The sequence below is a fragment of the Pipistrellus kuhlii genome, unplaced genomic scaffold (genome assembly GCF_014108245.1).
Source record: "Pipistrellus kuhlii isolate mPipKuh1 unplaced genomic scaffold, mPipKuh1.p scaffold_m20_p_8, whole genome shotgun sequence".
NCBI classification, from domain to species: Eukaryota; Metazoa; Chordata; class Mammalia; order Chiroptera; family Vespertilionidae; genus Pipistrellus; species Pipistrellus kuhlii.
The window spans coordinates 49,843,406-49,861,274 of NW_023425584.1; the positions used below are offsets into that span (position 1 = coordinate 49,843,406).

The following is a 17,869-nucleotide window of genomic DNA, read 5'->3' on the forward strand; positions in this document are numbered from 1 at the left end:
GAGGGTATGTAGAATTTACCTTTGTAATTTATCAAAAATAAATAATCCTGTTAAATGGTAAAATGATACTTTAAAAAAAAAAAGCTTTAGGAATAGATCAGTGAGCTAAAAAAAAGTGGGGCAGGAGGAGAATAAGTAAGAAAAACTAAGACCTGGTTAGGTTGTAAAATCAATACAGAGTGGGGAAAAAAAAGTAAGGAAACTTCAGGATGACATATTTGGTATGATATACCATACATAAAATTTTTACAACACACTAAACAAAATTCCTCGTTGTCTGTGGATATGTGCATCTGTAACACAAAGTCTAAAAACATGGTTTGGAAGGACCCAAGAAAATACATGATAGAATGTTCCAGGGCTGGCGAGGAAGGAAGGGAGGGAGGGAGGAAAAATTGGGCTGGGGACCAGGAACAAAAAAGATTTTAACTGATAATGTTTTATTATATTTCCCCATATTAATGGGATCCGAGGCAAACATGAAAAAACGTTAATTCTGGGGGCTGGACAGTTTTGCCATACTCTCTGTTTCTAAATTTAGTATATAAATTATCTTAAAATGAAAACAAACAGGATTTTTCTACCTTTATTCTAAAGTTCCACATAAATGTAAGAAGAGGTGCACAATCAATAGACATGGCCCTTCTATGAGTATTTGCATTTATTTTAAGTGTTTTTTATTGATTGATTTTTATTTTATTTATTTTTTTTTTATGAGAGAGAAGCATTTGTTGCTCCTCTCATTTATGCATTCACTGGTGGACTCTTCCTTGCACCCTAATGGAGCATCAAACCTGCAACCTGGTGCATTGGGATGATGCTCCGGCCAGGGAGGCATTTGTGTTTTTCAGAGCAGGTCTTGATAAACCAATGAACCTAACTGCTGAGCTATCCAACTAAGTATTTATTTTAACAACTTGCAAATCAGTTGTATGTTAGGGAGACAAGTTTTGGCTGTGTTTCAGGAACAGGTGCCTTCTAAACAGAAAAATCTAATTGTGGTCTTTGCCTCAGCCAATAACAGTTTCATGTTTCAAAATGTTGCCATGAATGATTCGAATGGATGGCATGCTTTTCGTTTCTGACTAGCCACAGGCACTTAACTTATTCAGAGGATTTCTTTGGCTGTACAGGTGAGATCTTCTGAAGACCACCCTGGGGAAATTTTCTCTCCTTGCTTTTCATGTGGGATTGATAGTGGTTTGAAAATGAGGATTGTGATTGAAATGAAAATTTTTAATGTGTCATGTGAAAGTAGATGCAGCTAGAGAAATCAAAGTCTTACGTTTTCTGCAACCCAGAACTGCCCCCATTTATTTGGACTCAGAACTTGCCTACTTATCAGGCTGACCTGCACTATCAACAAAACAACAAGAAAGCCCACCGCATGGGAGGACATATTTGCCAATGTTATCTCTGATAAGGGTTTAATCTCAAAAATTTACAGGAAACTCATACAACTTAACAAAAGGAAGATAAACAACCCAATCAAAAAAAATGGGCAAAGAACCTTAATAGACACTTTTCGAAAGAGGACATACAGAAGCCCAAGAAACATCTGAAAACATGCTCAAAGTCACTAGTCATCCGAGAGATGCAAATCAAAACAACAATGAGGTATCTCACACCTGTCAGAATGGCTGTCATCAATAAATGACAAGTGCTGGCAAGGATGCGGAGAAAAAGGAACCCTCTTGCACTCCTGGTGGGAATGCAGACTGGTGCAGCCACTATGGAGGACAGTTTGGAGCTTCCTCAAAAAACTAAAAATGGAACTTCCATTTGACTTAGTCAAACCACTTCTAGGAATATATCCCAAGAAAATAGAAACACCAATCAGAAAGGATATATGCACACCTATGTTCATAGCAGCTCAGTTTACAATAGCTAAGATTTGGAAACAGCCTAAATACCCATCAGCAGATGAGTGGATTAGAAAACTGTTACATCTACACAATGAAATACTACACTGCTGTAAAAAAAAGAAGGAATTTTTACCATTTGCAACAGCATGGATGGACCTGGAGAGCATTATGCTAAGTGAAATAAGCCAGTCAGAGAAAGATGAATATCACATGATCTCACCATTTGTGGAATATAATGAACTGATGAACAAAACTGATGAACAAAAATAGATACAGAGGCAAAGAAACATCGAACAGACTGTCAAACTATAGCGGGAAAACAGAGGAGGTTCTGAGAGGGGTGCAAGATCAACTGAAGGACTTGTATGCATGCATATAAGAAAAACCAACAGACGCAAGACAGTGCGGGGGAGCAAGGGCATGTGCCTGGGAGTAGGGGAGGCTGGGGGGAGGTCAATGGGGGGGAAGGGGGACACATATGTACTACTATTTGTAATATTTTAAACAATAAAAAAATAAAACAAATTAGGAAATACACAGAGGGAAGGAACTTTGTCATTAGATAGTGGAATTAGGGCACTAAAGTTTATTTTCTTTCCCTCCCAAAGTCTCTAACCCTCACCCAGTTTGCTCTTATTATACACTAGAAATACCTCTCCCTAAGCCCACCAAATATTAAGTGCCCAAAGTTAGAAGTGGGCAGAGGAGCTGCTTAAAGGGTCATGGGGGGATCTTTTTTATGTAAGAGGTGAAAGTTCAGAGCATGATGGCAAGAGAGGAGAAAAATAATTTTAAGATGAAAGAAACCTAAAAAGGGAACATGATTTTTTCCCTATAAACCTAAATAGCCCTATGGGTAGACCAAAAGTAATGTGTTTGTGCTGACAGTACTGAGTGGTCGATGTTTCTCAGAACAAGTGTGGAATTAATCGATGGAGTTTTTTCATTCCACCTTAACTGGTGGTTCTCCTAGAAGGTCTTAGCTACCTGGATGCGCTCACCAAATGCTAAACTGAAGCCAAAGGTGTAGACTAATCCGAGGATGGGTTTTAATGTGCAGAGAATATATTTCTGGAAAATGTTGGCGGTTTTGCTTTTATGTTAAAAATTTAAAGGCTATAATAGTAATACATATTTATACTCTTACAATTTCTAGTTTGGCAGCAAATGGAGTTCTATTCTAAAACCATATGACGCGAACTTGTGCTTTTAATTTGTTTTCAGAAAGAGTTAGCCAATTTGTTTGAAGATATCAATTTCAGAACATACTTATTATTCCCTAAAGTATAGATGTTGGCCTGAACTTGTGCTGACCTTATGACATTACTTAGAAGTTGATCCTTTAAAAAAAAAAAAAAAAATTCTAGATTTAAGCTTGCATACTTTTCATTCATTTACTCATAAAAGTAAGACAGAGAAAAATGGTGTGGTTATTTAGGTTTTAGACAAGTACAAAAACTTCTCTGACGTAATAAACTGTCTTACGTTGTTTTTCGTAGACTTTAAATCACACTGTTTTCTTCCTTAGGGAGTCATTGTATGATCAAGCACAAAGTCAGATAGGCAGTGTTCAGATTTCAGCTTCTGCCTTACTGGCTGTGTGACTTCAAACAATTTACCGACCCTCTCTGAGCCTCTGTTTCTTTTTGTGTAGAATGGGAATCATGATGCCAACTTCACTAGGTTGTTTTGAGGGTGAGTGCAAGTCATGCGTAAGTGAGACTCCTTGTATGTAATGTATAATTAGGTATTCCATGCTGGTCCCTTCCCCTTCCTGTTGGGAACAGAGGTTTGGGTTAGAAAATTGTTGCCTTTCACTTTGGTTCCCATTCACCTCGTCTGTAACTCCGATGATGTCCCTATTTGTTTATTATTTGAAGTTCACTGAGTCCCAGAGAGTGTTGACTCAGGTTCTGAGGATATCTGTTTGAAAACGGTTAGCTCCAGACGTGACAATTACAGGAAGTCTCGAGGTGGTTGGCTTAATAGGTTTCCTCTGACTTCCTGACCCGAATTCTTCTAAAATGTTGCTCCAGCCTCTCTCCCTGAGTGGAAAGCTCTAGAGCAGATTTGGAACTTTACCCTGAGGGAATTAAAGCTGGGGCCCTCTGTGGGGGCGGTCAGAGGGTCAACTTTGAAATGACCTATTTAATAGGAAGAGTGGTTATTGTCTCTGCTCCCAGAGTGCATTTGGTAGCTGAATATCTATGAGTTTTTCAAGGCCCTTCCATCCTGAGCATAGAGATATTTACTGAAACCAAATTGTTGTCCTCAGGATTCTATGATTAGTCATGATTAGTGAATAGTCATTCTGAGGAGACTATAGTGGGAGGAGGAAGGTTAGATCCAGTATTTTTAAATGAAAAGCAAACCAAATGCAGGGAGTTGTCTGTAGGTGCAATTAAGTTTTTACTGTAAGTACCGCCATCTTTTAGCTTCAGTTCTGTTTCCATGGCAACTAGAGGGGTGGGTGAGTGCCAGGCTGAATGGTTTTACAGGAAGCTGAAAAACATTGCTATTCTGAGTAGCTGGCTTTTTGCTGTAGAATAGGATCCTGCTCCCACTGTATGCCTGCCAACATTTACTGGGAACAAAGCAGAGTATTTATGCTAATTATATTCTGAGTGGAGATTAAAGAAATGCAGAGAGAATCTGAGCCCCTGCTTGCTGCTCTGAATTTGGTTTTCTGGTGGTGTTCCTAACATTTTGGAGGAACCAAATGACTTAACCTTTTTTTTATTTCAGATAGGGTTTCCCCATTTTAGAAGAACTTATATTCTAAAGATAGGACTGGTTAAAAAAGGTGGTGGTGGTGGTGGTGGTGGTGGGTGTCTGGGATAATGTTATTTATGGTGAACTCAGTCTGCTGAGCTGATGGCTTTTAAGCATCTGCAAAAGGGCAGTCTTTTTTTTTCTTTTTTTCTTTTTTTCAATGTCCCCTGCTAGCAATAGACAGATAATGGCTCAGAAGCTATTAGGCTTATCCTTTATTGTGTGTCAAAATTGTCATTTGGATTTTCTTTACATTTTTAAACGCTGTGTTTCTATTTGTTTGCATGATGGAAAAATTATGTATGGTAGAGAAGCCTTTGGGAGGCGTTCAAAATTAAGTGCAGTTCCCTTTTGACAATTTATGTCTTGTAACCTGACTATTCCTAGGAAGAAACAATAAGGATATTAATGCAGTTCCATTAAAAGCTTATGTAATAATTTCAAGTAAAAGCCACTTACTAGACTTCTTTTCTGAGCTTCTTCAAATACTCTTTAGAAATGAGCTAGAAAAAAATATTTTTTAATTACTCTTCAGTAGCCACAACCCTTTAAAGCTGAATGATGAAAACATTTAATTTCAACAGGAGGTGTGGACTTTCATATCTCTCTCTCTCTCTCTCTCTCTCTCTCTCTCTCTCTCTCTCTCTCTCTCTCTCTCTCTCTCTCTCTCACACACACACACACACACACACACACACACACAGTTAAAATTAAAATCTATAAAAAAAATTCCAAGGTGCATTTTATACTTCAGATATCCAACAGCAACATTATTTTGTTTCTACAAAATGTGGTCTTTGTTCTTCGAGATAGACATTTCAAGGGTGCTAAGATTTTGACCCTGACTATATTTAGATAAGTTAATGCCAGTTTAAGCTAGTCTCTCACTGAGATCCAATGATGTTTCTTTTGCATTTTTATCAGATCTTGGAACTGTTAAATCAAATATACTTGGAAAGTACCTCAGGAGCCAGTTATTAAATACAACCTCAGGTTTCTGAATTCCAACAAAAGATTGAATAGTGCATTACTTTGCTTTGAATCCCCGCTACTGAATGGCTCTAATAGTAGATTTCACAAGTATCTTTTTCTCAAAACACCCTGAAATAATGATGAAAGACATTTAATTCCTCAATTAGTGCTTATGTGATCTAAAATGAGTTTTCAGAAAGTTACTTTAAGGTATCTAGAGCCAAAATTTGATCAATAATTTGCAGAATAACTTCTTTAAGGAGCTAAAGGATGTGACTGGTGTGTTCAAGGAGTTTATAGATTATCTTGGCTTAGAAAGCCAACATAAGTCCTATAACAAGGACTACCTTGCATGATACTGGGTTGACAGGAATTCACAGAAAGAGTGTAGATGTCTCTTCTATAGAGGGTTCCCTAGGGGAAGAGGGACTCAAAGCATTTTTTATTTCAAAAGAAATGTATTTAACAAAGCCTAAGCATTGGGTGCCATGTACTCTGCTAGAATTACAGCCATGAGCTAGACAAAGATCCTGTATGTATGCAGCTCAGAGTCTGCTGAGACTCTGGACACAAAACCAGATCGTTACCTCAATGGTAATGTCTATGCTGGACAAATTACAGAACCTTGAAGGAACACCTGAACATGGAGGGCATGGAGATTTTGTTGAAGATTTCTTTGACTGAACTTGAACAGAAATAAATCCCAAGTGGGCAATACTATTTACCTACTTAAAATAGTGTTCCTTTTTTCCCCCCTCTCCACCAGAGTGCACTCCACTTTTCCCAAAAGAAATCTCCAAAAAGCTTTTCTTAGAAACTAAAACAGATTTCAGAATTTCTTAGGAAGAGCTCTTAGAGAAAGCCAGCCTGCTTTCCCTTCCTCTCTTTTATAACGCTGGAAAGGGAAAGAAATAACATGATTTCCAAAGAGCGCCAGTGGGTCGGGAAATGGAGACCTCCTCTGGTTCACAATGCAACGTGCAGGGAAGATGGCAATCCTGTGTCCTCTACCTTTTTTTGTTTTGAGGAAAGGATTTTCTATGCTCCTAGTATGTGCATTGTATTTTAAGTCTTTGTATCTGTTTCTATATCCTTTAATAGAGACCAGATAGGGAAAGAAAAAGGAAAGTGGTTGTGGCAATCTGTTAGGAATGAGCACTGAAATTATAGCTGCCCCCTCTTCCCCTTGACCTAATTAATCTGTCTACCGAAGGACCGAAAAATTACTGTTTTTAAATGGCCCACATTCATTTGGAGAGCTTAGATATGCTCCCATAGATACATTATTTCTCAGTTGGATGTTGCCCCATTAGATACTGCTGATTGCTTTAATTTTGTACCTTAGCAGAAATATTGCTTCTCATTTGTGCAGCTTTCTCTTATAAGCCACATAACATCCATTATCCCTGGAGAGCTTCTTGCATTGAAGAAGAAATTAAAAGCAAACAGGAGGTCTTCTAAACTGATACCCTTTCCCTTACCCTTGTTAAAAACGACTTTAGGACATTATTCATATTGTTGGTATTTTATTTCCCCACGTCAGTTGTAGTGACATGGCCCCTAACTCAAGGTTACATTTCGTGTTTTTTTTAATTTTACGATAAAAGGAGCAGACAGACCACCAGAGTTAAAGAACAAGAAATACATTTTAAGATAAAATTATTTGAGTGTCCAAACATATGAAATAGTCTTAGCTATTGAATATTTTATGGGATGCTATTTTCATTGTTATTTATTCTTTGTACTTCCTAATTTCATTAGTCTCCTAGTGCTACATTTTGCACTGAATTATTAATTTTCTTGTCCGTCTCCATGACTAGACTGTGTACACTTTGTCTTCTGTTTATGCCTGGCCTATAGCTGGTACTTGGTTAAAGTCAGAAGCATATACAGCAGTAAATTAATGTGGCTCCCAATGGTGGAAGAGAGTTATCTCAACTTACATTAGACCTTGGACATTTTATTAGATGTTTTTACTTTAAAAAATATCAACTGCTGGCAGTGCCCCAAATGCAGTTGATATTTTTTAAAGTAAAAACATCTAATAAAATGTACTTGTGAAATTCAACCACAGGAAATAAATAATTGCATTACTTGGTAGTGAAGATGGCAAAGTAGATGGCATCTGTGCACCACCCACCCCAGAGAAATTATTCTGTGTCTCTGAACTTAATTCCAATAAGATAAACTCCATACCAAGCCACAGTTCCATCAACAAAAGTGTACTGAGCATTCAGCAAAGCTAGAACTCTGCTAGGGCCTAGGAAATGATGACCAGGAAGTACATGTGCTCATCTGGAGGTCATGGCACTGAAGAGCGGTCAGAAAGGCAACTCTGGCTGAGGACCAGCAGGAAGGGAGATACAGTGGCAAGAGCCAGCACTGAGGTAGATGTGATCCAAGTGTCATCCATAAACAGGACCGGATAAACACATGCTGTATATGCATGTAACTGAGAATTCCTTCAGCCATAGAAAGGAATGAAGTACTGATATGTGCTACAACCTTGTAAAGAAGCTATGTGAAAGATAACCCGTTGCAAAATGCCATTATGGTTTTATTCATAGGATATGTCCAAAGTTGGCAAATCCATACAGAAAGTATTTTATGGGTGCCTAGGGATGAGGAGAGGGAGACCTAGAGAGTGACTGTTAATGGGGTTGCTTTTTAGGTGACGAACATACTTTTAATAGGTTTAGTGATGATTGCAGAACTCTGAATATACTAAAGCCATCATGTTGTATACTTTAAATGAGCTAGCTGTATGGTACGTGAGTTATGTCTCAATAAAGCTGTTTCACAAAAAAGAACCACCAGCACTGTGCAGACAGGAAATGCAAGGTGGTGTTGATGTGGCTGAGGCGGAAGTATGCAGGATAAATGACAAAGACAAGAGTTGGAAGGGGGGGCTGGCAGGTCCAGCCTGGGTGCCCTAAGAAAGAGCATCGTCTTGTCAATGAAGGAAGCCCCTCAGTGGTGTGTGGTCATCCTGGTACCTTTGAGAGACAGAATGTAGCATTGCAATCTTTCTTTCCATACCTGTGAGAACAGTGATGCCTGAAACTAGGGGAGCAGTGAATATTGGGATTTAGGAACCCCGTTAATGTCCTGGTATCGCAGTGCTGTGTTCAGGTCACCCTCATTTTACTTAATCATGACCCCAAGGCATGAAAGTAGTGATGCTGCTAATTCAGATATGCCAAAGAGAAGGCATAGTGCTTCCTTTATGTGAAAGGGTGTGTATGTATAGGGTTTGGTACAACAATGCAAAGTTTCAGGCATCCACTGAGGGGTCTTGAAACGTACTCCCCTCTCACCCCCTTTCCCTCCGCAGGTAAAGGGGGAATCCAGTACTTTTCCAACCAGTTTTCATATATGAATCCCCCAAATACCCAAAGGTTCACTGTACCAGAGGTATAGAGAGTCATGGCCAGGGTGCATATTGGGAGGTGGAGCTGCTGGGAGAGTGAGGAAGGGTAGGTAGTAAAAAGACTAAACAAAGTACAGAGACCCTTGTTCACCCCAGCTTTGCTGCCCATTAATCAGAAACCTGGAAAACATCGCTCTTCCTTGTGTGTGCGTCCTTGACCTCATGGGGTAGACAGGAATGTTGGTACTGGCCGTGACCACCTCATTCTGGTGTTCTGAGGTCAGGAGACACTCCGAAAGCACTTTACGAAAAGTAAAATTCTTGGAAATGCAATACCAAACAGCTTTTCATTCCAACTCAATATTATACATGAGGCATAAAAATGTATTTAATTTGGGTTGCTTTGTTCATAATAAAGCATGTCCCACCTAAAAAAAAAAAATGTATTTAATTTTGCTGACTTTTTATTTCACTTATAACCTTTCTAATTTATTTCTTGGATGTGATTTTTTTTTTTTTTCTAGGTTACTTGCCTGCAAGACTTTTTTGGTGATGATGATGTTTTTATTGCATGTGGACCTGAAAAATTCCGTTATGCCCAAGATGACTTTGTCCTGGATCACAGCGGTAAGGCAGTTCATGGTCCACCTGTGTAACCCTGAAACAGGGGTTTGGGATGTAGTGCTGCCCTTGGGGCATGTTAAGCGGTCCTTAGCCCATCTTTGAAGAAAGATGGCATTGGCAGCATTCTATTTGAATTAATGGAAGTAGAGAATGAAATCAGAGTATTTACCTACTTGTGAAAGAGAAACAAAACAAAACAACTAACCCTAAGTCAATGTTAAGTAAATTTCATTTTTAGCAATTTTGTTCTATTTCTTTACTGCATTTTTTTGCCTTAGAAATGAATTCCCTGCCCTCTTTCAAAATGGGGGCTGGTTATGCTAACCTTTAATTGTATGGATAGTGTTGAACTTGAAACAGTTGTACATTTTCCATGTCCATAAAGAGATAAAAAACGTAATAACTAAGTTGTTAATGATTTTTATCTTACTGTTTTGTTAATAACTTTAGAAAAGCAATAACATGTATTGTTTATATATGCAGAAAAAATAATGCAATTTTCATTGATGGGGTAGGATAATTATTTTCTTTTTATTTTAGCCAATAGATGGAGTTTTCAATTAATTAGCAATAACCTTGGTAATTTCCAATGTTATAGTTTCTGGAAATATTGCTTTAAATTTAAACCTATTACAGTAATAGTGATTATTTCCACCAGTGAAATCAATTTCATCTGTCACAAGGTAAAATCATACAGGCATAGCATTTTACAGAGAAGAGGGATATTAGAAATACAATCTCACGCTGTAAGTTCATGAATGAGGGAAGTTTTTCAAAAATTAGACTCAGCGGGGACTCCTTCCATTTGTAATGATTCTGACAGTCCTGAATTAGAGAAACATATTACCAAATAAATATGATGATCCATTGGCTTTTCAAGATGGTCCATTCTGTGGAACCAGACTTCTTATGTAATCCCCTCTGCTTCGTCCTCCCCCTTTCACATTTGCCTCGGGGAAATTTATCTACCTTGTGCTTGTGGTTCATTGATCTCCTTTTTTTGTTTTCCTTTTGTATCTTTCACTGCTGCCAAACCTCTTTGAGTGTTTCTGTACTGATTTACATAATTTCTGGGACTGGCCCTGCTTTAAACTGGTAATATGACCGCAAAGTCCTTAAAGAATTGCAGGTGATGGCCTTTCCTATGACCCAGGTAACGTTATCCCCGATTCTCAGGGATAATAAGGTTGCACAAAACATGCATTTACATGTCATTTATATTTTATATCTTTATTGATGTTAGCATAATTTCATTTTGCAGTTCTTCTTTGATGTCTATCCTGGTCATTTTGAAAGTTGATGCTATGCTTTCGGGTTGCAAAGTTAATTTGGGTAACAACAAAAACAACAATAATGAAACATGTATTGAGCACTTGCTGTGTATGCGCTAGCGTTGTACTCCATTGACATTATATGCTGTAATCATTCCTAAGCTAGTTTGATCATGGCAGTTATAGCTATAGATAGACTCCTTAGACAGAAGTGGAAGCTACTGATTGTTTCCCTCTCAATGGCTAATTCCTGAACCTTCTGCAAACTATGCTGGTAATAGTGGCCTTTTCACAAGATTCTGTGAGGATTAAATGAGTTCAGATATAAAGCAATTAGAAGGGTACTTGGTTGCATAGTATGTGCTATGCTGTTGTTCATATTGTTATTATACTACCACCATCAGGTCTCAAAATTTTTCAATGAAAGCAGGTCTCAGACCTAATTCTTCCAAGGGTACACTTATTAGGAGGCAATGTTTTTTGTGTTTTGTTTTTTTCCAAAGTCTGTCATTTAACTTGGGTCGTATCTTGATAAAATCCCAACTCTGTCCTGTTAGATTCCTCACAATGTCTTGCATTAATCAACATCAGTTAACTTAGTGTTAGTCAAGTAACACAACCCTCAGAGCTAGAAGCAGGACTCGGATTCCTAATCCTGGGCTGTGGTTCTGAGCTTCTAGTACTGGCTCTGTAGGTTTAGATATCCTGCTCTTAGAGGGGTAGTGCCTTTAAGATGTTTCTGACTCATTCACACACCACTCCCTTCAATGGTGGAGTACTTAGTAGCATCCAAAGGCTGATGAACTGAACTGAAGTTGCTACAACCCCCTCCCTGTGAGGTTTTGATTAGAGTCTTTCAAATGCTAACCATTGTCCCCTGATGTGTATATGCCTGATTAGTGTATTTCACATGTTAATTTATGGCCCCTGAGGTGTCCATTAAAACCAACCCACATTTCAATCATCTTACATAAATTGAAATATTTTAATGCAAATTACAGAAAGTATGTTATCTAATTTGTTCCTTAGAACTATCCTGTGATGCAGATTTTATTTTTATGCCATTTTGAGGGGGGGGGGGAGTAGATTGTAGAATCTAACCATAGTCCCCTAGTTCCGTGGTCGACAAACTGGCTTGAGAGCTACATATGCCTCTTTGGCCTCTGTGGCTCTTACACGAACTACCACAGTCTAGGTGAGTCTATTTTGAAGAAGTAGTGTTAGAAGAAGTTTAAGTTTAAAAAATTTGGCTCTCTAAAGAAATTTCAATCGTTGTACTGTTGATATTTGGCTCTATTGACTAATGAGTTTGCCGACCACTGCCCTAGTTGACCAAGTCAAATCCATGATTTCATCTAAAATCTGCCATGAATTTAAAAGCTGTGTTCTTAATTATTCCAGTTAGAACTGCTTACTTTAGCTGTAATTAGCTCTGATACCCTACATGTTATTTGGCTACTTATGGGAAGACCAAAGTTACTGTTTAAAGTTAGTTTCCTCCTGTTTCGTGCTCCACACTTTTTTGAAAGATGGCACAGGTAGGGGTTCATAAATTAGGGTTCTACATACCCTTTCAACCTAGCATGTTCAAGATTTGCAAAGCTTCTGCCTACCCATGCTGCGGTCTAAGCACCGTTGCCCATGTTTAGGTTAGGATCTGTGTGTATCAAGTTAGGACACTGGGCTGTCTGTGTCCATCTGGAATAATGAGGTGATGTTACAGATGTGTAGTCTCAAGGTGTACTTTTCAGGTGGTAATAGGAAAATGATCAGGTAATGGTTCCAGGCAGGCAGCTGCTTTTCCGTGTAACCTTCCTCTGGCTAGTATTGGCACCAGATCTATTGAATGCACTTTGCTTCTTTTCTAGAATGCCGCGTCTTGAAGTCATCGTATTCTCGCTCCTCGGCCAAGTATTCTGGATCCAAAAGCCCTGGGGCCTCTCGCCGCAGCAAGTCACCAGCCTCAGGTAGAGAAGGGGAGAGGAATGAGGGCTAACTGGGGCGGCGTCTCCTTTTGTTTTCTTCAGTGATTATGAATCCTTGGTCTTCCCACTGCTTGTAGGCAACCAGGTTCCAGAACAGCATGTAGATGACATGATTTTTAAAACAAAACAGTTGAAATCTGTTTCTCAAAGTTGTAGTAAGCCGCCTAAGACCCTGGCTTGTTTTGTTTGGACACATTTGTTTTAGGACAATCTTATTAGCTCAGTTCTTCTCCTGAGAAGCTTCGCATTTGACCACATTTGCATTTTAAATGTTGTGCTATATGATTGTGGACATTTTTTTCTCTTATCAATTTAAACCACACACACACACACACACACACACACACACACACATACCTAGCATAACAATGTATTTACTCACTAGTTTTCCACTGGCTTTTCCTTCATCAATCACGCAATTTAATAGTAGCAGCAAGTCTTCTTGGAAAGAAGTGCTTTCCTTATGTAAGAGTCAGACTTCACTGTTCTTCAGCTTCTCTCAGGCCCTAGGCCTATAGACTTGTCATCATGTTGACCCCTTTGGCATTTAAAAAAATATAAAAACGTATCTAAACGTCTTGATGTATCAATCCTACAAGCTTTGTTTATAGTGTAATCATGAATAACTTAGCTGATATTACTAAGGGCAGGGAATTGGGTTTTTTTGTGTGTTTTTTTTCTGCCAAGGACCATCTGGATCTTCACCTTATAATGTAATTCTCAGGCCATATAAAATTCTAAACTTAAAAATCAGCCTGCTACATTTGGTCAGACATTTTAATTAACTCACCCCTAATGCCTTGGCAGGGCCAGGCCGAATGATTTCTCAGGCTTTAATATGTCCCGTGGGCCGGATGTTCCCCACCCTTGGGGGAAAGGCTTGTGAAAAACCATGATTTCACATGTGGGCGATCTAGAATATGTGAAAGTAGAATCAACATCTGTCTCAAGCATCAAACTTTTTATAAAATACTACATTTGGGGGGCCACTTTCCTTTTCACTGCTTCCCCCTTCAGCACCCACCCCACTTTCTCTGGGCTGGGTTGGTTCACCCTTCTGTTTGTGTGCAAGTTTAAGCCTGCTGAATAACCGCTCTCCTTGCTGTCTCCTCCTCCTCCTCCTCCTCTCCCTCCTCCTCCTCCCCCCCTCCCCCTCCTCCTCCCCCTCCCCCTCCTCCTCCCCTTCCTCCTCCTCCCCTTCCTCCTCCCCCTCCCCCCTCCTCCTCCCTCCTCCTCCTCTCTTCCTCCTCCTCCTCTTCCTCCTCCTCCTCTTCCCTCCTCCTCCTCTCTCCTCCTCCTCCTCTCCTCCTCCTCCTCCCTCCTCCTCCTCCTCCTCCTCCCTCCTCCCTCCTCCTCCTCCTCCTCCTCCTCCTCCTCCTCCCCTCCTCCTCCTCCTCCCCCTCCTCCTCCTCCTCCTCCTCCTCCTCCTCCGCTGTGTATACTGAATGTGCACAGTAAAGAGGGGTGGCCCCTACTCCAGTGCCTACTCTACAGCCAAATCCCCAGGTGAGCCATGGTTAGTATGGCTTTGTCACTCAGCTGAGTTTCTGTTGTTGTCGTTTGCCACATTTCCTTTTCCTTTGCTCCATTTCCATGACTGTATCTGGCTGGCCCCCACGTGCCTCTGTGCAGTACGCTGTGCTTCTCAGTACGGAGGGCGCTTCAGCTTCCCTTACCTACAGGAGGACCGTAGTCGTTGTCAGAAGGCCGCTAAGTGCCTGTCTGTGTATAGCCACAGTCCTAAGCGATGGAGGAGGTGCAGTGCCTCACAGGGGTTAGTTTCTAGTCAAATTTGGAAAAACCCTATTGAAAAAGATTAAAGTTTGTTGGCAAGGTGAAAATGACTACAGTCACAATTGTACTATTCTATTGTCACCTTCATCCCGACCTTGAGCTTAATAGGCTCAATACTTTCTCTTCCGAAAAGAGTAGACAAATATGAGTTTTTGTTTTTTTTTTTTTAACTGAAAGCATCTTTCTGCTGTTAAGCTTACTCAATGCTTTCTGTAAGTATCTCACACTGGGAAAGCTAACATAGTAGGAAACTTGCAAAAATGAACTGAACTTACTATATGGAAGACGTAGATTTTTGTCAGGTTCTTAGTTTTCGTTTAGTGATAGGTTTACAGGTGCTTATCCTAGAGTAAAATAACAAAATAAAAGTGGGGAGAGTGTTTCCAGAATCAGGTATTATGATGATTCCAATTTTGTCTCCCTGAGGTTGAAAGGGAAATTAACATACTGAACTGAAAGCATGTTTCATAGCCACATTTGTCTTTCAGACCAAATGCTTCATAAGATCTCTCTATATATAAATGCCTAAGCAAGCAGTCGACCATTTGACCAGTTGACAGATAGACCAGTAGCTATGACGCACACTGACCGCCAGGGGGCAGATGCTCCAAACTGATAGGTTAGCTTGCTGCTGGGGTTTGGCTGATTGGGACTGGGCGAGACAAGCTGGACACGCCCCGGAACCCTCCCTGAATCTCTTCCTGGCCCGACAACTTCCTGTAGCCCCTCCCTGACTGTCAGGACCCATTACCCTGATCAGGACTAGGCTAGACGGGCCAGATAGGCCCTGGAGTCCTCCTTGGCCCCGATCTTGCACTGGTGGGGTCCCAGATTGCAAAAGGGTGCAGGCCAGGCCGAGGGACCCCACCGATGCATGAATCCATGAATTGAGCCTCTAGTAGTCTAATAAATGCATACATCTTTTTACATTGAATTTGGTATGCTTAGTAATTGATTCTAGAATCATCTCATTCCAGTACCCCAAGTTTTTACCAGTCCATGTTTGAGTTTGGGTTAATAGAATAGATCTTAACATAAGTAAAAGGTGTGAGATTTAAAAAAAAAAAATTTATACATTTTTATTGATTTCAGAGAGAAAGAGAGAGGGGAGAGAAAGAGAGAAACATCAGTGATGAGAGAGAATCATTGATGGGCTGCCTCCTGCACACTCCACACTTGGGATCACCCTGCAACGCAGGCATGTGCCCTGACTATGTTATTGAATCCTGACCTTTTGGTTTATAGGTTGATGGTCAAACTGAGCTATGCTTGCAGGGCAGGTGTGAGATTTTAAAGTCACCTTTCAGAGGGCAAGCGGCTTCTTTGTAGGATATTAACAATGCATTTCTAGAAAACTGAGACTCCAGTCAGTTGCTGGGACTTCACTGTGATTCTGAAACAAGTTGCTAAGCAGGGATGGGCAAAAGTAGGTTTACAGTTGTTCGTATGGAGAAAGACATGCAAGTTTTGATTATTACAGTAGCTTTATTAACTCCAAATAATGTCACAGTGCTGCACCTGGAGATTATTATGTTAGGTGAAATAAGCCAGTCAGTCAGAGAAGACAAACCATCACATGATCTTATATGTCGCATCTCATGAGCAGAATAAACTGACCAACAAATAGGTCTGTATTTACTAATATTGTGTTCTCTTCCCCATTTCCAGCAAGGAAAGAGTTTTGTATTATTAAAAGCCACAGTACCCAGGAGTATAACTTGCTTTTATAGACTGCTTCGACTGTGGCCTACCTCTTAACCATTTAAAAAAAATTCCTGGGGACTATTTGGAATTTCCAACAGAGCTAGGGAGTTTGTAAAAATAATATTGCACTTTTTCAATCTTGGGACAGAAATATTCCCATGAGTGTTGTGGTTGACTGCATTCCTCATCCAAACTCTAATTTATTGTAATAGCAAAATAGTGTGTAAGAAGCACATAGAAGTTAATCTGGAAAACATAAGCGGTAATAGTTACCATAATGGGAGCCTTCATAATTCTCCCTTTAGGTTTCTAGCTTGTGATGCTTTCATAATTGACCAATATTAAAAAAAAAAAAAAAAAAAAAAAAAAAAAGAAAGAAAGAAAGAAAGAAAGTATTCAGAGAAACCCTACTTGGTTTGGCTCAGTGGACTGAAGGGTCCCAGGTTCAATTCCATTCAAGGGCATGTACCTTGGTTGCAGGTACATTTCCAGTAGGGGGTGTGCAGGAGGCAGCTGATTGATGTTTCTCTCTCATCGATGTTTCTAGCTCTCTATCCCTCTCCCTTCCTCTCTGTAAAAAATCAATAAAATATGTTTTAAAAGAAAATCATTCAGACAAAACAAGCAAAGAGTAAAGTTCCCAGATTCATTTCTTACCTGAAGTTGAGGGAGAAAGATAGAAGCCTCCCTTTGGGAGAGAATCAGGGGCGTAATGAAGGTGTGGGAGCATCACAATGCCACTGGTCCTTGCTCATCTCCCTGTGGGCAGCAGACGTGTCAGGGAGAAGGCACCAAGGAGCCCTGCCCCACACCCCACATTACCTCCCAAAGACTGGACAAGTGTGCAAGTAAGGAATTCTAAGGACTACTCCTTAGAGAACATGTTTAGAGCCTTCCAAACACTATCAGGAATTTAAGGGCTCCATGTGACAGTGTCTCTTTAGGATGAGAGTTATTTGGGGGGGGAGGATGTGGACATGTAGGTACTGACAGCAGTTAAACCCTGGCAGTGAGTATCCTTAAGAAACCCTGTTTAGGCCAGGGGTGTACTGTTAGGGAGATTGTCTGCTACACAGATCACCATTGGCAGGAATTTGTTTTCTCTCCTTGAGTCTCTCTTCTATCTTCATTCCAAGGAAGGCTTTGGCATTAGTGTGGTGTCTGAATGTTACAGAGAGCTAACAGCACTTACTGAGTAGGAACTGGTGGCCCATACAGGTTGCTGTGTGGTACGTAGGAAAAAAGATCTAGGCTCACAGCAACTCTACTAGTTCATCGTCCATAATCATCTCTATTTTATGTGAATTCCTACTACCAGTTCCCTTTAAAGAGAATTTTAAAAACCTATAACATTGACTGAAATGTAACTTAATAGACAAAAAATCAGGGCTGCTGAATACTCTTAAAAGTTTTTAATTAATTGTATAGTTACCTGTTTTATACTTGCACTCTAAATACCCACATACATTAGTTAAGAAAATGTAGATAACTGATAGTTATTTTGAGTAGTTT

At 39.9% G+C, this 17,869-nt stretch overlaps 1 protein-coding gene across 7 annotated transcripts in view; it reads left to right on the plus strand.

Moving 5' to 3' along the window:
* Positions 1-17,869, plus strand: part of DCLK2 (doublecortin like kinase 2) — a 134,021-nt gene that overhangs the window by 71,143 nt on the left and 45,009 nt on the right. For 4 of the 7 annotated variants that reach the window (XR_006740647.1, XM_045576456.1, XM_045576452.1 and 1 more), the window contains exons 3-5: positions 9,504-9,606; positions 12,743-12,841; positions 14,315-14,365. Coding sequence is in view for 5 of the 7 variants with exons in the window: in XM_045576456.1 (XP_045432412.1) it covers positions 9,504-9,606; positions 12,743-12,841; positions 14,315-14,365 (253 nt within the window). In the remaining 2 variants the exon portion in view is untranslated. The remainder of the gene's footprint in view (positions 1-9,503; positions 9,607-12,742; positions 12,842-14,314; positions 14,366-17,869) is intronic. The other 3 variants (XR_006740648.1, XM_045576454.1, XM_045576455.1) reach the window with 1 other exon arrangement.